Source organism: Mustelus asterias, chromosome 8 (assembly GCF_964213995.1).
Source record: "Mustelus asterias chromosome 8, sMusAst1.hap1.1, whole genome shotgun sequence".
Classification (NCBI taxonomy): domain Eukaryota; kingdom Metazoa; phylum Chordata; class Chondrichthyes; order Carcharhiniformes; family Triakidae; genus Mustelus; species Mustelus asterias.
Window position 1 is genome coordinate 19,248,565 of NC_135808.1, and position 15,768 is coordinate 19,264,332.

A 15,768-nucleotide genomic window follows, 5' to 3' on the forward strand; every position below is an offset into this window, starting at 1 on the left:
TCGCCCCTCTGCCCTATCCCCGTAACCCCATGCATAATCCACCTAACCCACCCCATCTTTGGACACTATGGGGCAATTTAGCATGGCCAATCCACCTAACCTGCACATTTTTTGGGACTGTGGGAGGAAACCAGAGCACCCGGAGGAAACCCACGCAGACACGGGGAGAACGTGCAGACTCCGCACAGACAATCACCCTAGGGTGGAATCGAACCCGGGTGGAATCGAATCCCTGGTGCTGTGAGACAGCAATGCTAACCACTGTGCTGCCTGGGAAATGCTCTTGGGAAATATCTTGGAACACTTCATACAAATGAAAGTGGCTGTTGTTGCCTCCTGTATATTCTTTACTGATCCATTCTCTACTGAGGAGACCTCTTACCTTATTTGTAGGGGGGTTAATGAGGTGATGTTGACGACACAGTTTATAATACAGATACATAAATGCACAAATATGTGCAGAAATATGCAAAACATATAATATACATACATATTCCCCCACACACACCAATATATTAAGAAAAGCCAGCTATGATTATTCTACCTGGTACACCTCTTTACTTACCGATTTCTTTCTTGAGCCAGTTCCTTCCTCTCTCTCTCTCCCCACCCCCCCTACCCCCCCTTCCAGGTGATTCACTTTTCCCCGGCACTTTACGACTACGTAACCCGGGAAATGAAGAGGAATATTATCCTGGTGCTGAATAAGATTGACCTGGCTCCACCCTCCCTCGTGGCAGCTTGGAAACATTATTTCCAGCAGAAGTTCCCGCAGCTCCATGTGCTCTGCTTTACGTCGTACCCGCGGGAGAAACCGGGTGAGACAGACCCCAGTGCTGGTAAGTAGTGGCTGGACCTGTGCCGTGGCTGCTGGTTTAGCTTTGGTGTTGAATCAGAGCGGGCGGTGTACGGCCTTTATCTAGCCTGGTCTACATTGCTGTGGGAGGAACAGAGCTGTGCCATCCAGCCAGGCCCATCCACCCGTTACACTATCTCCACCTGGTCACTGCCAAACACTTCCACCCTGAGCTGTGATGGAACTAGACTGAATGTGAGGAGAGGTGGGTGAGAGGGTTAAACCCCCCCCCCCCCCTCCCCTTTCCACTGGGAACAGGCTGCCCAGTGTCTGACTGTAAACTTCTGTTACGGACAGGAAGGGGGTTAACTTAAACAGCACTAACTTCTCCTCTCACTCCCCGTCCATCAACAGACGCTGATTTGATTTTTTTTTTCACCCCTTAATAAGCAGTGGCGTATTTCCCAACTCCTCTGTTTTAGTGCGATCCAGTTTTCTATTAATAACTCCACAGCAAACTCGTGAGAGGATGAGGTCAAAGGGTTAGTTTATTTGCACACCCTCAGAGGTGCGGTGGCAGTGTTTCCTCCTTTGCATTCATGCAGTGAAAGAGGGATAGAGAAAAGAGAGATTTATAGTGCGGGGAGAAAAAAATAAATGCTGTTTGACTTGGATCCAGAATCAAAGTCCAATGAGGTATTCCTTTATGAGGGTCGGTGGGCTGAAAACCAATGCTGTACAACTTTTTCAGTGGAGTTGACTTTGCACTGAAATAGGCAAATCAGTCTTGTGAGAAATGGTATGAAATTTCCAGCGGAAGCAGTGTAAATGGGGCCAGATATTCCACCTGGGCAGAACCCTTTTCTGTGAGGCTGCTTTTAGGATGGCAAACAGCAGACTGAGTTTGCAGTACAGCGAGGCAATATAACTAGTTCCACCATTAATGTGTATCCCTTGCCTGGGTCCCCGAGATGGTTCATTGTCTCACCCATTAAGAATTTAAAGCAAGATTGCAGGGCTCTTTGTCCTAGCAGACAAGTAGACTCTGAACAAAGAACAATACAACACAGGAACAGGCCCTTCGGCCCTCCAAGCCCCCGCCGTCTCTGGTCCAAACTAGACCATTCTTTTGTATCCCTCCATTCCCACTCCGTTCTCTGGTTGGCCAACCTGCGTTCTGAAATGCAAATGACGTTCTACTGGGGTGAGAAAGGTGTGGGGGGGATGTTAGTACATCTATAGGGTAACGAGATGCAAGTTTCTTTGATACCACCTTTTGATTGATGTGGATTCAGCCATCTTTAAAAAGGTCTTTGTCCAATTTTAAAAACTTTATAAATAGAATAGCCATGAAGGTATCTATATCTATTTTGCAAAAAACATAGCGCTAAGTCTTAGTTCCCCTCACAAGAGAGGCATGTGAAAGAGTTGTTTAGAAACATAGAAGATAGAAGCAGGAGGAGGCCATTCGGCCCTTCGAGCCTGCCCCACTATTCATTACGATCATGGCTGATCATCCAACTCAGTAGCCTAATCCTGCTTTCTCCCCATAACCTTTGATCCCATTCGCCCCAAGTGCTATATCCAGCCGCCTCTTGAATACATTCAGTATTTTGGCATCAACTACTTCCTGTGGTAATAAATTCCACAGACTCACCGCTCTTTGGGTGAAGAAATGTCTCCTCACCTCCGTCCCAAATGGTCTACCCCGAATCCTCAGACTGTGGACCCTGATTCTGGACTTCCTCACCATCGGGAACATCCTCCCTGCATCTACCCTGTCTAGTCCTGTTAGAATTTTATAAGTCTCTGAGACCCCCCCCCACTTCACCACCAGCCCTCTCTGACAGGTGGCATAAGTGATGGCCAGTTTTAGTGATGTCAGATAATTATTTTCAGAGTGTGAATGTGCGTCTCTTTAGTAATTAAAGCTTGACCAGCCGGACTCTGCGTTTCATTCCACTTGTCTGTTCTGGAGTTTAGTTTTCCAGAAGCGGAGGCGGAGGAGGCGAGTCAAGACAATGGCTGTGGGGCCGAAGCAACTCCTTAAAGCCTGTGAGACCATCACGCAAGGGAAAGGTAAGGCTCGGAACCCTTGGTGCCTCAAGACACTGAAACGCTCGGAAACTGATCAGAATAATTTCACCGCACGCATAATCTTGCAGCACGGGGACGGGAGAGGGAATAGAGGCCATTTGACCTATCATACCTGTGCTGGTTCTTTTGAAGGAGCTTCCAATTTAATCTACAGTCTCTCTTCTTTTCCCCCCCAATATAACTGCAGCCCTGTTTCACAAATGTGCCTCATGTTTGAATCTGGTTCCACCACCCCTTTGTCTTTTCCCAATCTCAGCCACCCACTGGTGTGAAGAAATCTCCCCTCCGTTCCCATCTCGTCTTTTGCCAGTTATTTTAGACTAGTAGCCTCGAGTTGTCAACCTGTTGATTCTTACCAAAGCCTCCGTGTCATTTTGAATGCCTCTCTTAGGTTCACCCCTTATCCGTCTCTGCCCTAAGGCGAGTAAATCCCAGCTTTTGCAGGGTCTCTACATAACTGACTGAAATCCCCTCATCTGTAGTTTGAAAACTAAAAAATTCCTCTGCCATTTGGCTAGACCCCTTAGCCTCAAACTGCATGTCAAACCCATCTGTCACCTTGATTCCATAACCCTTAATACCCAGAAAAAATCTATCTGTTTCTGTTGAATCTTATCCTCAGCAGCTTTATGGAGGAGGAGAGTTCCAGATTCCCACTGTTCTTTGTGTGCTGAAGCAGCTGCTGACAAAGGCTCTGAACACTCTGACTCTGTATTTAAGATTGAAGCTCACTTGCCCTGGATTCCTCCCCACCAGAGGAAAGATTTTCTCCCTTTCCGTCTCAGCCTTCAATCATCGTTTTATTTTACTTATTTATTAATCACAAGTCGGCTTACATTCACACTGCAATGAAGTTACTGTGAAAATCCCCAGGTTGCCACACTCTGGCGCCTGTTCGGGTACACTGAGGGAGAATTTAACATGGTCAATGCACCTAACCAGCGCATCTTTCAGACTGTAGGAGGAAACCGGAGCACCCGGAGGAAACCCCACAGACACGGGGAGAATGTGCAGACTCTGCACAGACAGTGAGCCAAGCTGGGAATCGAACCTGGGTCCCTGGCGCTGTGAAGTAGCAGTGCTAACCACTGTGCCACCATGCTGCCCATGAACTTCTCTGTTAGATTCACCCATAGTCCTTTATATCTGAGGGCATGCGAGACTATTCTGTGCAAGCGGCTCTTGAAATTTAAGCTGCTTAGCTCCAGTATTCTTCTGGTGAAACTGCGCTGCGCGTGCCCCACCATCCTCAAGTCAAAAGCACGGTATATCAAGGGGGTTGTTACGGTGTCCCCAGAATGCTGTTATTCCAGATACAATCTAAGCAAAGCTCTGTACAACTGTACCAAAACATCCTCCATTTTTAAAATTCATTCATGGGATGTGGGCATCGCTGACTCGGTCAGCATTTATTGACCATCCCTACTTACCCCTTGAAAAGGTGGTGGTGAGCTGCCGCCTTGAACAGCTGCAATCCCTGTGGTGTAGGTACACCCACAGTGCTGTTAGGGAGGGAGTTCCAGGATTTTGACCCAGCGACAGTGAAGGAACAGCCGTTATATTTCCAAATCAGAATGGTGAGTGGTTTGGAGGGGAACCTCCAAGTGGTGGGGTCTTCCCACTGTCTTGGTCGTAGAATCCCTACAGTGCAGAGGGAGACCTTTGGCCCATTGAGTCTGCACTGACAACAATCCACCCAGGCCCTATCCCCATAACCCTGTGTATTTACCCTGCTAATCCCTCTGAAACTAAGGGGCAATTTATCGTGGCCAATCCACCTAACCTACACATCTTTGGAGTGTGGGAGGAAACCGGAGCAGCCGGAGGAAACCCACACAGACACTGGAAGAACGACAAACTCCACAAAGACAGTGACCCGAGGCTGGAATTGAACCCATGTCCCTGCCGCTGTGAGGCAGCAGTGCTAATCACTGGGCCACTATACTGCCTGCCCTTCTAGATGGTAGTGGTCGTGGGTTAGAAGTTGCTGCGGTGCATCTTGCAGATGGTACACGTGGCTGTCAGTGTGTGCTGGTGGCACTGGGAGTGGATGTTTGTGCTATGTATCCCAGAACAGATTCCCCTCCCTCATCCTCCAGTTGTGTAATTGTTTCTGTGTCTCTTGCTATAGTGGACTTGACCAGTTGGAAAGAGAAGATGGAGCGTGACGCGGCAAACACTCAGCACGAAGACCTGACGGACGAGGAGGATGAAGACGATGCTGTCCTGGTGGAGCATCAGACAGACTCTGCTATGGAAATGTGCACACTGGTGGATGAACTGTACAAGGATGGCATCCTCACCGTGGGCTGCGTAGGTGAGCAGGCACGACCAATCCGATTGGCCTTCATCGTGGGTGGGGTGGTGTGGTGTGGTTTGATGTTTCTGGGGTGGTGGGGGGATATGTGGTAGCTGCTGAAAACAAAGTTTCTTCCCCAATCTTAAGTGCTCACATTTTCCTTTCCGAGTGATTGCTGCTGCTGATGCAGGATGCTTGGATGGCCAGCAGATGGCAGTGCTGCACAGTATGTCTCCTCCCTCTCTCCTTTCTTACCCTTCCCCCTCCTCTTTCCCCCCCCCCTCCACTTCTCCTCCCCCACCACCCCCTCTAACTTATTTCCCCAGCATCCCCTGTTTCCTCTCTCCACAGCCACCCCCCCCCCCCCCCCCCCCCCCCAAACCTCTCCTAATCGGGTTTTCTAATGGGAGCTCAGTGATCATGTGTACAAAGTTGTTCAGAATGCGATGTGGAAAATGCCCCAAGCGGTGGAACAGATGCTCTGCCGCTGCCCTCTGTGTCTTTTTCATTTCGGCTGCCTCTATTCGGAGAGAAGTTCACCACCTTTCTCATGTCGTGAATTTGCACAGGGGTTTTGAAATGCGGTGTGCAAAAACCTTCTCTTTCCTCACTTCCCTCCTCCCATCAGGGTTTCCCAACGTGGGCAAGTCGTCTCTCATTAACGGCCTGGTGGGGAAGAAGGTGGTGAGCGTGTCCCGTACCCCCGGCCACACCAAGTACTTCCAGACCTACTTCCTGACTCCCACCGTCAAGCTTTGCGACTGCCCGGGTCTCATCTTCCCGTCCCTTGTGGACCGTCAGCAGCAGGTTAGTTTAATGGCGGTGCTCGCGTGCACGGGAACGACTGGATTCAGGAAGGTGACAGATAAGCTGCAGCATAAACACTTGGCTTGGGACCTTTTATTGGTGCCATGTTCAGTGGTGAGCGACCTGGGGGCCTTGTGTGGCCCAGCTGGGTTCTGAGTGCGGTACACGCGACATTTTGTTGACCTTTTCCCACATGCAGGTTTGCCACATTCTCTAGTTTTTTTTCCTACCAGCATGACTGAAGTGACCCACACGTAGTGCGAGGGCCGGTGAAGTGAGGTGCGTGCTGATTGCTCACAACATTGACTGAGAGAGCCTCGCGCTCCTCTGTATCCAAGTGTAAATATTTTTTACCATTTGAAGTTGATGACAGTTCTATTAATATATAAATGATTAAGCATTTTCTATAACTTGTTCTGAAATTTTCAGCGTGTATTCAATGTATTTAATCTTATTCATGGGTTCGTGGTTGGTGAACAAGCCCGATTTCAATCACGCTGCCCACTAGAGATGTAGGAGAGCCACTCACTGGCCTAGGTTGTGCATCACTGGACAATGTGTTTCACAGGAACTTCGGAGACTGGGTCGTGATATTTGTAAATTAACTTTTGCGGAAAAGGCCCAAAGTCGTTGATAAGGCATCAAATTTTATAATGACAAGGGGTGAGAGGTTTCTGACGTTGGGTGGGTTACTGATCTTACCCAGTGTTCTTCTGATGTCCACTCCTCCTTCCTTCTCCTTGTAGCCCACAGTCCCTCATGGATTTCTGGTTTGCGTTGCTAGACCTATTTGAAGTCTATCCCATTTACAACTGTGGTGATGGTGCCACCAACATGATGGATAGTATCCATTCCCTGTATGAAGATGGAGATTTGTCTCCACAAGGACCTTGCAGTGGTTATTCCTACCAATGCCATGAGACTTCATAGAGTCCAGGTTCAATGTTGTATGCTCCCAGGGACACTCCCCTCCCAATTGTGTACCTTCACCACCTCCGGTGGGTCTGTCCTGTTGGTGTGACAGTACATACAGTAAGAAGTTTAACAACACCAGGTTAAAGTCCAACAGGTTTATTTGGTAGCAAAAGCCACACAAGCTTTCGAGGCTCTAAGCCCCTTCTTCAGGTGAGTGGGAATTCTGTTCACAAACAGAATTTATAAAGACACAGACTCAATTTACATGAATAATGGTTGGAATGCGAATACTTACAACTAATCCAGTCTTTAAGAAACAAAACAATGGGAGTGGAGAGAGCATCAAGACAGGCTAAAAAGATGTGTATTGTCTCCAGACAAGACAGCCAGTGAAACTCTGCAGGTCCACGCAACTGTGGGAGTTACAAATATTGTGACATGAACCCAATATCCCGGTTGAGGCCGTCCTTGTGTGTGCGGAACTTGGCTATCAGTTTCTGCTCAGCGACTCTGCGCTGTCGTGTGTCGCGAAGGCCGCCTTGGAGAACGCTTACCCGAATATCAGAGGCCGAATGCCCGTGACCGCTGAAGTGCTCCCCAACAGGAAGAGTCCAACGCCGGCATCTCCACATCATGACAGTACATACCCAGGGATGGTGATGGGACATTTGGTCGTGAAGGTCCTCACAGCTGAGCCCTTGGCTCGCACTTCCTCAGTGCATGCATTTCCTATTCGGGGGTCAGGAGATGGCGGTTGATGGCAGCAAGCCAGGCTGCGACCCAGGAGTAGTTTGTGTAAATGTAATGGCCCTAACAGCAGACACTCTGTCTGAGATTCAAATAACAGACCAGAGATTGGGTCTGTTGCACCACTTCAGGATGTGTACTGACACTGAACCAAAGGACTGAAAGAAAGACTTGCATCTTTCACAACCACAAAATGTCCCAAAGTATGGGCCAGTTAAGTATAGTTTGAAGTGTAATCACTGTTGTGATAGTTTGCACAGGGCAAGGTCTCTCAAATTGCAATGAGAGAACAGCCAGATAATTGATTGGTGGTTCAATATGGGCCAGAACCTTGGCAATAAGGGGCGGCACGGTAGCACAGTGGTTAGCACTGCTGCTTCACAGCTCCAGGGACCTGGGTTCAATTCCCGGCTTGGGTCACTGTGTGGAGTTTGCACGTTCTCCTCGTGTCTGCGTGGGTTTCCTCCGGGTGCTCCGGTTTCCTCCCACAGTTCAAAAAAGATGTGCGGGTTAGGTTGATTGGCCAGGTTAAAAATTGCCCCTTAGAGTCCTGAGATGCGTCGGTTAGAGGGATTAGTGGGTAAAATATGTGGGGGTAGGGCCTGGGTGGGATTGTGGTCGGTGCAGACTCGATGGGCCGAATGGCCTCCTTCTGCACTGTAGGGTTTCTATGATTTCTATGAATAACTGCCTTGCTCTTCTACATGATAGTGACGTTGGGAAACATCTCAGCCACCTGAGTTGGAAGATGGGATCTCTAATGTCCCACTCGGGGGAAGCCGCCACCGACAGCGCTCCCTCAGCAGGGGCGCTGTGTTTATATGGTTCACTCGGGGAATCCAAGTCACTGTGGCAACATGTGCCTTAAACACGCATGTTGCAATCCAGAACTATGGACAATGATGGTAAAGGCTTCAACTTCCTTTCCACCACCCAGCTGACCCAGGACTGTCTCCCGCTCTTACCATTGGTGTGTTGGAGGGATTTTGCAGGTTGATGCTCAGCCTGTTTGGCCTGCTGTGAGTGCACCTTCCTTGACCATCAGGCCCTGGGGTGGGACTCGAACCCGGAGTGCCTGGCTCAGGTCGTCAACTCACTGCACCACAAGACCTTTTGTCACTTCCTCAGCGCTGTATTTAAAGGTCAACCAAGCTTTTGTGCTCCGGGCTCTACAATGAGACTTGAACCAGTAGAGTTCTGACTCACAAGGCAGTCTCTAGTTGTGGGTGACAGCTAAATGGGCTGTCATTTAAATGATAGATTTAATTTTTTTAAAACATGCAGATCATTCACCCTCCACTTGGCTGAGTCACTTGCCTCCTTCCTAATGAATGTGGTTTTGCCTCTCCCGCTCTCTAGATTCTCTCTGGAATTTATCCAATAGCACAGATCCAGGAGCCTTACACCTCGGTTGGTTACCTGGCTGCGAGAATTCCTGTACCGAAGCTGCTGAAACTCAGGCACCCCAACTTGGAGGAGGACAAGCCCGGGGAGCAGACCGAAGCCAAGTTCACAGCCTGGGACATCTGTGAAGGTAACTGTGCAAAAAAGTCAGGAGTTGCTGGGTTAAGAGAAAGGGTTGGCGCATTGATTTTTTAAAAAATCTACAGGTTGGAAAGGTTTTTGGTGCCTCTGTCTGGTATTACTAATGGCTGGGGACCTGGGATGAGAGTCCCTGTCCTCCTCTCACACCCTCTGTTATTTGTCTCTTTGCAGCCTGGGCAGAGAAGAGGGGTTACAAGACAGCTAAAGCTGCGCGGAATGACGTGTACCGAGCCGCTAACAGCATCCTCCGACTGACAGTGGACGGACGTCTGTGTCTGTGCATGAGACCGCCAGGTTACACCCTGCAGAAAGGTGAGCGCTCGATCAACTTTTCCATCAAGTGTCAGTGTGGGGATCGAGCCTGCTGGAGTTTGGAATGAGGTGTCAGTGTGGGAATCGAGCTGCTGGAGTTTGGAATGAGGTGTCAGTGTGGGGATAGAGCTGCTGGAGTTTGGAATGAGGTGTCGGTGTGGGGATCGAGCTGCTGGAGTTTGGAATGAGGTGTCCTGCCGAATTCTGGAATGCTCTTTCCCTGTTATTTCCTCGCAACATTTAAGAGCATGTCTCATTTTCTTTTTATTCATTCGTGGGACATGGGCGTCGCTGGCTGGCCAGCATTTATTGCCCATCCTAACTGCCCTTGAGAAGGTAGGTGGTGGTGAGCTGCTGCCTTGAATCGCTGCAGTCCACAGGCTGTGGGTTGACCCACAATGCCATTAGGGAGGGAATTCCAGGATTTTGACACAGCGACTGCAAAGGAACGGCCGATATATTTCCAAGTCAGGATGGTGATTGGCTTGGATGGGAACTTGCAGGTGGTGTTCCCATGTATCTGCTGCCCTTGTCCTTCTAGATGGAAGTGGTCGTGGGTTTGGAAGGTGCTGTCTAAGGATCTTTGGTGAATTGCTGCAGTGCATCTTGTAGATAGTACACACTGCTGCTACTGAGCGTCGGTGGTGGAGGGATTGAATGTTTGTAGAATGTTTGCCTGGTCTTATAACGAAGTGGAAAAAGTTATCCTGTCTTTCCTCGCACCTCCTTGACATGAGAGATTGGACTGTTAAGACCATAAGACATAGGAGCAGAATTAGGCCACTCGGCCCATCGAGTCTGCTCCGCCATTCAGTCATGGCTGATTTTTTTTTTCCTCATTCCCATTCTCCTGCCTTTTCCCCATAATCCCTGATCCCCTTATTAATTGAGAACCTATCTATCTCTATCTTAAAGACACTCAATGACCCGGCCTCCACAGCCTTCTGCGGCAAAGAGATCCACAGATTCACCACATTCTGGCTGAAGCAATTCTTCCTCATCTCTGTTTTAAAGGTTCGTCCCTTTAGCCTGAGGTTGTGCCCTTTGGTTCCAGTTTTTCCTACTTGTGGAAACATCCTCTTTACGTCCACTCTATCCAGGCCTCGCAGTATCCTGTAAGTTTCAATAAGATCCCCCCTCATCCTTCTAAACTCCGAGTACAGACCCAGACTCCTCAACCGTTCCTCAAGCAACAAGCTCTTCATTCCAGGGATCATTCTTGTGAACCTCCTCTGGACCCTTTCCAAGGTCAGCACATCCTTCCTTAGATTATGGGGTCCAAAACTGCTCACGATACTCCAAATGGGGTCTGACCTGAGCCTTATACAGCCTCAGAAGTACATCCTTGCTCTTGTATTCTAGCCCTCTCGACATGAATTTGCCTTCTTAACTGTCGACTGAACCTGCACGTTAACCTTAAGAGAATCTTGAACAATGACTCCCAAGTCCCTTTGTGTTCCTGATTTCCTAACTATTTTCCCATTTAGAAAATAGTCTATGCCTCCATTCCTCCTTCCAAAGTGCATAACTTCACACTTTTCCACATTGTATTCATCTATCTGTCACTTGTTTGCCCACTCTCCTCCCTGTCCAAGTCCTTCTGCAGTCCCCCTGCTTCCTCAATATTACCTGTCCCTTTACACATCTTTGTATCATCTGAAAACTTAGCAACAGTGCCTTCAGTTCCTTCCTCCAAATCGTTAATGTATATTGTGAAAAGTTGTAGTCCCAGCACTGACCCCTGAGGCACACTAGTCACCGGCTGCCATCCTGAGAAAAACCCCTTTATCCCCACTCTCTGCCTTCTGCCAGTCAATCAATCCTCTCTCCATGCCAGGATCTTACCCGTAACACTTTGGGCTCTTAACTTATTTAACAGTCTCCTATGAGGCACCTTGTCAAAGGCCTTCTGGAAATCTAAATAAATCACGTCCATTGGCTCTCCTTTATCTAACTTCCTTGTTACCTCCTCAAAGAACTCTCAGATTTGTCAGACATGACCTCCCCTTGACAAAGCCGTGCTGACTCAGTCCTACTTTATCATGCACTTCCAAGTACTCTGCGATCTCATCTTTAATAATGGACTTAAAAATTTTGCCAATGGCCAAAGCCAGGCTAACCGGCCTATAATTTCCCGCCTGCTGCCTCCCTCCCTTCTTAAACAGCAGAGTTACATTCGCTATTTTCCAGTCCTCTGGGACCCTCCCTGCCTCCAATGATTCCTGAAAGATCACCACCAATGCCTCCACAATTTCCTCAGCTATCTCTTTTAGAACACTGGGGTGTAGTCCATCCGGTCCAGGTGATTTATCTACCTCTTGTTGCCTCTCTGGGCACTGCCTCTAGTGCTTCCTTTGCTTCAGTTACCAGCGCCGGGTACAGTTCACGCGATAATGTGACTGGGACATTGCCACTATCCGCGTATGGATCCTCGACACAACCACAACAATTCACTGTTCATTATTTAACTATCTCTGGGTTGATAAATCACCCACTGGGGGAGGGCATGGACAGAATTGGACAACACCTTCATCTAATGTAGATGTTGGAGCTGCTGTGCACTATTTTTCTTTAAGTGTAGCATCTTACTACACAGGAGAAGGCAATTCAGCCCATTGTGTGTCTTGTGCTGGCTCACTGAAGGACCTATCCAATGAGTCCCACGCCCCCTGCTCTTCTCCCATTACCTTTCATGAGAGAGTTTGATACTTTGACCACCCTTTATGTGAAGAGTTCTCTTTGTTTCTGGAATGCAGATGTTGCTGCCTCGGCCAAAATGTGGCTGCCCACCCCTGATCCCCCTTGGGAAGGTAGTGGTGAGCTGCCGCCTTGAACCGCTGCAGACCATGTGGAGTAGGTACAGCTCAGTGCTGTTAGGGAGGGAGTTCGAGGGTTTTGATCCAGCCACACTGCTCTCCGAACTCCTCTCCTGAATGGAATTTTAAAAGATGAAATGTGAGGTGGAGAGGAACTTTTCCTGTTGACAGATTCATTGGTCACCAGAGGAAACGGGAAACAGAAGTGCTGCAGGGGAGAAATCGGGGATTTTGTATTACTGTTTCAGTGAGTAGTTGCGATCTGGATTGCACCCACAGACAGGGTAATGGGCTAGATGAACATCTGTACGGTCTGATTCTATGGAACAGCTGTCCAGGGATTAAGGGACTGAGCACGATGGGTTCGATGGCCAATGCCAATGTGACTGACAGTTGGCTGTCCGACACTTGGCATCTTAAAGGGATGAGCGCAAAATGGGTTAGTGGGGAGTAAGCAGAGCAGATGTAAGTAATTTAAGTTGTCTCTCTCTCGCTCTCTGCCCCTTAGGGGACTGGCAGCAGCACGCCGAGACCCTGGAGATTGCGGCCCTTCAGGAGGCGCACCGGCAGCAGAGCAAACAGAGCTCCGAAGACGAGGATGAGATCTCCAGCTCTGACCAGGAGGACGATGAGAAAGACCATGACGCAGATGAGGAGGAGGAGGAGGAAGAGGAGGAGGGAGGCGAGGGCGGGGACATGGGTAAAGGGCACAAGGGAGCCTTTCTCAGCAAGAACAAGTTTGCCCTTCTCCGGGATGACGAGTGTTAACCTTTTGCTGCACCGGACCACACGGTGCTGGGAATGTGGGACCCAGGAACTTTTGTAAACTTGAATAGAAAATTGATGCATGTGCATCTTCCTGCAGCAGTGATTGCCCCTGCTGTGTATTACTTCATTCCGGAGTGCATTGGGGCGACCCATTCCAATCCTTACTGTTAATGTATTGTTCTATTCCAATAAAGCTTTATTTACCTTAGCAATTGCAGCTTGCTATTCACCATCTTGTGTTTATTGCGCTCTGCACAGGAAGGGCTAAATGTGAGCGAATGACCTGATCAACCTTTGCTGTCTCGGTCAGCCAGATCGCTCTTTAGGAAGGTTTCAACGTCTTTGGAGAAAATACAGAAGCAATTTACTCAGATGGATCCTGGGATTCCAGTTACGGGAAGCGACAGGAAAAACCTGGGTTGTTCTCCTGAGGGCCTGTGTCCTGATAGGAAATGGCTGCAGAGGTGGTGGATGCATCGGTTTTAATCTTCCTGGATTCTGCAGAATTCCCAGTGGATTGGAAAACCACAAATGTAATGGCTGTATTAAGAAGGGAGGCTGCCAAAGCAGACTACAGTCCAGTTAGCCTAACATCTGTCATTGAGGAAAATGCTGGAACCAACTTTTTAAGTAAGGATTTAATAACAAGAAAAACCATAGTACAAACGGGCAAAGTTGTCATGATTTTTGAAAAGAAAATTACGTTCGACAGACTTGTCAGTGTTCCTTGAGGGCGCAACAAGCAGGGAGGATAAAGGAGAGCCAGTAGATGTAATGTATTTCCAAAAGCCATTCAGTAAGTACATTAAAGCTCCCATTCATTCTTGCGGGGAGGAGGGATGCATTTGCAGGTGCAGCTGATGGTGTTGGGATGGGGGGTGATGTACTAATGTGGGTAGAGGATTGGCTGAAACACTAACTGAGATGAATGGGTCGTTTTCAGCTCACTCGAGCCACTGGGATCAGTGCAGGGGCCTCAACTATTTTCAATCTATATTAGTGACTGAATGAAAGGACAACAGCACTGCAGCCAGGTTTGCAGGTGATACAAGGATAGGAAAGTAAGTTGTGAGAGGAATATACGAAGAATGTTAAGTGAGTGCAGATCGAGTATAATGTGGGGAAATGTGAGATTGTCCAGTTTGGCGGGAAGGATAGAAAAGCAGTATTATTTAAATGGAGAGGGTCCAGAATGCTGCAGTATGGAGGAATCTCGGTGTCCTTGTACATAAAAGATTAGCTTACAGGTAACCAGGGAGACAAATTGAATGATAGACTCCATTGCAAGAGGGATGGAGCTTAAACATATAAATATAAATGAACTTGTGCTGCATTCATGCAGGGCACACCTAGAGTACAATGTGAAGTTACTTCAGGAAGAACATATTTACATTGGAGGCAGTTCGGGGAAGGTTCACTGGACATATTCCTGGGATGAAGGGGTTTGTCTTAATGAGAAAAGATGGAGCAGTTTGGACCTACACGGTGTTTAGCAGAACGAGAGGTGATCTTATTGAAACATAAGATACTGCAAGGGGTTTGACATGGTGATGCTGAGAGGATGCTACCCCTCGTGGGCTAACCTAGAATGAGGGGGTGGGGCACAGTTACAAAATAACTCCTATTTAAGACTGAAAAGGGGATTAATTGCTTATCAGATTGTCACTAATCTGAAATTCTCTTCCCCAGGGATGGTAGTGGCTGGGTCATTGAATATGTTCATGGCTGAATTAGATCTCTGATCTATCGATGATTATGGAGTGGGGTGGGGTTGGGGAAGGGGCATTAGATAGAAAAGTGGAGTTATGGTCTCATAGAAACTAGAAGCAGGAGGAGGCCATTCGGCCCTTCGAGCCTGCTCCGCCATTCATCTTGATCATGGCTGATCATTGAATTCAATACCCTGATTTCCACCCCACCCCATATCCCTTGTTCCCTTTAGCCCCAAGAGCTATATCTAATTTCTTCTTGAAATTAGGTGTTTTGGTCTGAACTACTTTCTGCGGTAGTGAATTCCACACATTCACCACCCTCTGGGTAAAGAAGTTTCTCCCCATCTCAGTCCTAAAAGGTTTACCCTTTATCCTCAAACTCTGACCCCTAGTTCTGGACTCCGCCACCATCAGGAACATTCTTTCTGAATCTACCCTGTCTAACCCTGTTAGAATTTTATATATTTCTATGAAATCCCCTCTCACTGTTCTAAACTCCAGTGAATATAATCTGAACTGACTTAGTCTCCCCTCATATGACAGACCTGCCAATCCATTCTATTGGCTTTGACCACTCTCTGTGGCAGTGAGTTCTGCATTCGCACCACTCCAGCTGGCACGGTGGTTAGCACTGCTGCCTCACAGCGCTAGGTACACGGTTCAATTCCCAGCTTGGATGACTGTGCGGGGTCTGCACGTTCTCCCTGTGTCTGCGTGGGTTTCCTCCGGGTGCTCCGGTTTCCTCCCACAGTCCGAAAGATATGCTGCTTGGGTGCATTGGCCATGCTAAATTCTCCCTCAGTGTAACCCGAACAGGTGCTGGAGTGTGGCGACTAGGGGACTTTCACTGTAACTTCATTGCAGTGTTAATGTAAGCCTACTAGTGTCACTAATAAATAAACTTTAAACATTTTCTCTAGGTAAAGAAGATGCTTCAGAATTCAGATTTATTGG

General features: G+C 48.2%; 1 protein-coding gene across 2 annotated transcripts in view; it reads left to right on the forward strand.

Annotated features, from left to right (window-relative positions):
* gnl1 (guanine nucleotide binding protein-like 1) overlaps positions 1-13,319 on the forward strand; it is a 14,312-nt gene extending 993 nt beyond the window's left edge. Inside the window, exons 2-8 of one of the 2 annotated variants that reach the window (XM_078217511.1) lie at positions 632-839; positions 2,780-2,875; positions 5,025-5,210; positions 5,821-5,999; positions 9,021-9,195; positions 9,378-9,518; positions 12,843-13,319. In XM_078217511.1, coding sequence (XP_078073637.1) covers positions 632-839; positions 2,780-2,875; positions 5,025-5,210; positions 5,821-5,999; positions 9,021-9,195; positions 9,378-9,518; positions 12,843-13,102 — 1,245 coding nt within the window. In that variant the 3' untranslated portion in view covers positions 13,103-13,319. The remainder of the gene's footprint in view (positions 1-631; positions 840-2,779; positions 2,876-5,024; positions 5,211-5,820; positions 6,000-9,020; positions 9,196-9,377; positions 9,519-12,842) is intronic. The other variant, XM_078217513.1, reaches the window with a different exon arrangement.
* Positions 13,320-15,768: the final 2,449 nt, after the last annotated feature.